The 4,611-nt window shown below is 35.1% G+C and overlaps 1 protein-coding gene across 4 annotated transcripts in view; it reads left to right on the top strand.

The window, feature by feature from the left end:
• The window catches only part of LOC125646415 (uncharacterized), a 35,117-nt gene extending 31,281 nt beyond the window's left edge, over positions 1-3,836 (top strand). For all 4 annotated transcript variants that reach the window (XM_048872673.2, XM_048872670.2, XM_048872672.2 and 1 more), the window contains 2 exons: positions 141-290; positions 1,327-3,836. In XM_048872673.2, the coding sequence (XP_048728630.1) occupies positions 141-290; positions 1,327-1,508 (332 nt within the window). In that variant the 3' untranslated portion in view covers positions 1,509-3,836. The remainder of the gene's footprint in view (positions 1-140; positions 291-1,326) is intronic.
• Positions 3,837-4,611: the final 775 nt, after the last annotated feature.

Genomic DNA, 4,611 nt, shown 5'->3' on the forward strand with positions numbered 1-4,611 from the left:
AATGGTTCAGGCACAGACTACACAGTTTTTTTGGGTTTTTTTTGTTTGTTTGTTTTGTTTTAGATCTGAGATGGCTAAGAATGGTTCAGGCAGTGAAGATTCTCACAGACTACACAGGTTGTTTTTTTGTTTTTTTGTAGGAATGAAATGGGTGAAAATGGTTCAGGCCCTGATGATTCTCAGCGTGATGTGTTTTGGTGGAGGATTTATATGCCTTACTCTAAAGATATGGGTTCTGAAAGATAGAAAAGAAATATTACATGCCGTTCTTTTGTCTACATTTGCAGGGGGTGAGTTGCAAGGATGCCAACAGTTTACTTTGTTACTTTTAAGATTGAGTATATTTTAGAGAAAAAAATTGGAATAAAGATTATGAATATTTTAGGTTTGAAATTGTACCGAGCACGATGGTTTTGTGGCTAAAGCCTGCGCTTAGTGACCGAGAGGTCGTGAATTAGAGCGTATTCCTAAGACATAAACTTAGGTAGCGATTGCTCCTTCAACAAACGTTCGACATTCAAAACTAAGTAGCGGGTCTTTCGGACTATACCTTAAAAGAGGAAATCCTGTATTCCGGCGGTGTCGGCACCATGGACACTTCTAGTCTGATTTATCAATAAAAACGCGTCTACTGTACTATAAGAAGTCATGAAACCCCATGTTGGATTCCGTTTAGAGCTTGTGGGGATCCGGGTTAGAATAGGTCATCAGTACCCCTTACTTTTCGCAAGGGGCGACTACATGGGAAGGTCTTTCGGATGAGATCGCGAAAACCGAGGCCCCGTGTTACAACCGATGCTGTGTGATAAAAGGACGAGCATAGACCTAGCTTTTACAGCCCTTCACCAGCAATGGTGACGTCTCTATATGACTGGGAAAAAAATCTTGAAGGGGACGTTAAACAATATACAACCAACCAACCGATTAGAAATATTTAATCACTGTTATTGACCATCTCGAGATTTTCGCATACATGGCTAAATAAATAAAATCAGTTTAAATCTTGACGAGTATTCATTGCATTCTCGTTTTTAAACATTTCTCAGAAACCTAGTATATAGATAGATATCATTAGTTACCCATTTAGATGGGAAATCTCTATAGTTCTTAGTTAAAGAATACTCACTGCTACGACCCTATGTAGCATGTATAGGTCTAACCCTGTGGTACTTCACCAACAACTGGTGACGTCTAGATATGAATGACAATATCTCAAAGAGACGCAAAACAAAAGTTCGAAATGCACTATTTTATGTATAGAACTAGTTAAATCTTGATGGGTTCTGTCTGTCAGTAAAATTTGTTTTATCTGATTTTCTTTTACAGCATTTTTAACCCTTGTCGCCATATCCAGAGCTGCCGATATGAAGGAGAGATATCTTGGGGACACCTATACGCTGCACTTTTCTTTCGCGTTTTGCATACTTGGGATGCTGCTGGGGAGTGCTGCTTGCATTCTTTTAACAGTGGACCGTCTGAAGAATAAAGAATCTTGGATCAATTCCTGAACCTGTCGGAGAAAGAACAAAATATATAACGATACATATACTTGTGTTTACACCAGATTTCTCGAGTATATTTATACTTTGCAAAACTACATGTGGGTGACACATCTAGAAAAGTCTTTGCAGTTTAACTATACCTTTTCCTGACTTTTAAAACTTGAGTTCCCACATTTAAATTCTGATATTTGTTGTCTGATCCTTCATTTAGTTTTTCTTATCACTAGCCATAGCTTGTTTAACAATGAATTTTTCTTATCACTAGCCAGAACTTGTTTAACGATGAATTTTTCTTATCACTAGCCTTGACTTGTTTAACGATACTTTTATCTTTTTACTAGCCATAGCTTGTTTAGTGATGCGTTTTTCTTTAACCGTAGCTTATTTATCGATGAATTTTTCTTATCTTTAACCATAGCTTATTTATCGATGAATTTTTCTTATCTTTAACCATAGCTTATTTATCGATGATTTTTTCTTATCTTTAACCATAGCTTATTTGTCGATGAATTTTTCTTATCTTTAACCATAGCTTATTTATCGATGATTTTTTCTTATCTTTAACCATAGCTTATTTATCGATGAATTTTTCTTATCTTTAACCATAGCTTGTTTAACGATGAATTTTTCTTTTTTCGAGCCATAGCTTGTTTAACGATGAATTTTTCTGATCAGTAGCCAGAACTTGTTTAACGATGAATTTTTCTTATTTTTGTCCATAGTTTGTTTAACGATGAATTTTTCTGATCACTAGCCATGGCTTTGTTTAAAGAATTTTTCATTTTACTAGTCATACAATGTAGCTTGTTATGTCTCCCCTTTAAAGGGGAGACATATTGTTTTTGTCATTTTTCTTCTTCTTCTTCAACCAAATTTTGTCCAGACCCTAACTAGATAACCCTTTGACTTCAAACTTGGCACCAAAATTTTTGACCTTGACCCTTTTCTTCATTCAAGGTCAAATTAAGAAAAACATGAAGAGACCATAACTTTAGAACCCTTTGACGTTAAGACTTCAAACTTAGAATATGAGAAGGGGAGGGGGTTGAGGAAAGGGGGAATTCCACCAAAAATTTTGACCTTGACTCATTTATAAAGTCAATGTCAATTTTTAATGTCAAAATATAGTCCAGACCAAAAGCTGACTTGACAGCCGTTTGACATTAAAACTTCAAACTTGGAATATAGAGAGATGATATGGAAGAGTGCACCAAAATGTTTGACCTTCACCCCTTTCTTCATTCAAGGTCAAATTAAGAAAAACATGAATTCACCATAACTTTAGAACGCTTTGAAATTAAGACTTCAAACTTAGAATATGAGAAGGGGGAATGAGGAAAAGGGGAATTCCACCAACATTTTTGACCTTGACCCATTTATAAAGTCAAGGTCAATTTTTTTATGTCAAAATATAGTCCAGGCCAAAAGCTGACTTGACAACCGTTTGACATTAAAACTTTAAACTTGGAATATGGAGAGGTAATATGGAAGAGGGGTGCACACCACAAACAGTTTTGACCTTCATCCACTTACAGTGTCAAGGTCACTCTTTTACATCAAGACTATAACCTGAGAACTATTTGACATTAGGATTTCAAACTTACAACTTAGAAAGCAGATATTAAGACAAGATGTACCAAAATCTTTGACCTTGACCCATTTCTTCATTCAATGTCACTCTTTTACATCAAAGTATAGTCAAGACTATAACCTGAGAACCCTTTGACATTGGGATTTCAAACTTAGAATATGGAAAGCAGACATTAAGACAAGATGTACTGTACCAACATTTTTTACCTTGACCCATTTCTTCATTCAATGTCATGTTTAAAAAAATCTTGATGATATCATATTTAAGATTTGTTTGACATCAAGATTACAAACTTGTAATATGGAAAGGCAATATTGAGGAGGGGGTGCACATCACCAACATTTTTTCCCTTGACCTACTTACATTGGCAAGGTCACTCTTTTACATCAAAGTATAGTCCAGACCATAACCTGAGAACCCTTTGCCATTAGGTTTTCAAACTTACAATATGGAAGGCAGATTTAAGACGAGATGTACTGCACCATTTTGTTTTTACCTTGACCCATTCCTTGGAAAGCAGACATTAAGACGCTTGCACTCATTATTGTTGTCTGTTGGGGGTTTTTGTTGTAAAAAACAATACCCACTAGTTTAACGGTGATTTTTTTCTTATCACTAGCCATAGCTTGTTTAACAATGATTTTTTTCTTATCACTAGCCAGAGCTTTTTGAGCGATATTTTTATTTCTTTTTACTAGTCATACCTTGTTTAATGATGAAATGAATAACAATGAGACAAATAATTCATTTTACTTTCTTTATTGAACTATATAGTCTCACGATTAACATTCATTGAGAAGCGATTGAAAGGTATTAGCCTTTTTGAAGTTTTTAATCGCTCATTCGTATTTGTTATTAAGATATGGTGGTTTTTAGATTATTGAGATACTAATTTTAATTGGATGTGACAGTATTCTAGTGTAGAAGGTTCGGCACACAACTGCATCCGGGTGTTTATCAAGCATTTTAACAGATATATCTTGTAAAAGTATCCAATACACAGTCAGTACATCCTTTGTAGTTCAACAACAGGAAAGTGATAATTTCCGCAAAGTTTGTCAAGTATAGTAAACCTGTTAAAGTGCATAAGGAGTGGATCGCATACACTGATACCGAGTGAAGAAAGCGAATCTTTACCAGGATTTGGACCAGGTTTTTACACTTCATTTAATCAACAATTGATTGATTGTATGTTGATTTACGTCCCATCCCAGACGTGTTTCATCCACAGAGAGACATCTCAAGCTTTAGCAGAATCTCGCAGGGTGTAAGGCCCATTCGGATAGTTCTAGCGGATTTTGTAGCTCTATTTATAGGTTTTAGCAGAGTAATCTTGGAAGTTTTTAATGTCTTTATAACTTCCTATTTTATTATAAAGAGGAATTGATGTATATGTGCGTAAGCTCTTGTTTTCGAATCTCAGTTATTCAAATGATATGTATTAAATCGTATTCCTGTTTCTTTGATGCAATGTGAAGATAACGAACAGTGATCAATCTCATAACTCGTACAAGCAAT

Source organism: Ostrea edulis, chromosome 6 (assembly GCF_947568905.1).
Source record: "Ostrea edulis chromosome 6, xbOstEdul1.1, whole genome shotgun sequence".
Classification (NCBI taxonomy): Eukaryota; Metazoa; Mollusca; class Bivalvia; order Ostreida; family Ostreidae; genus Ostrea; species Ostrea edulis.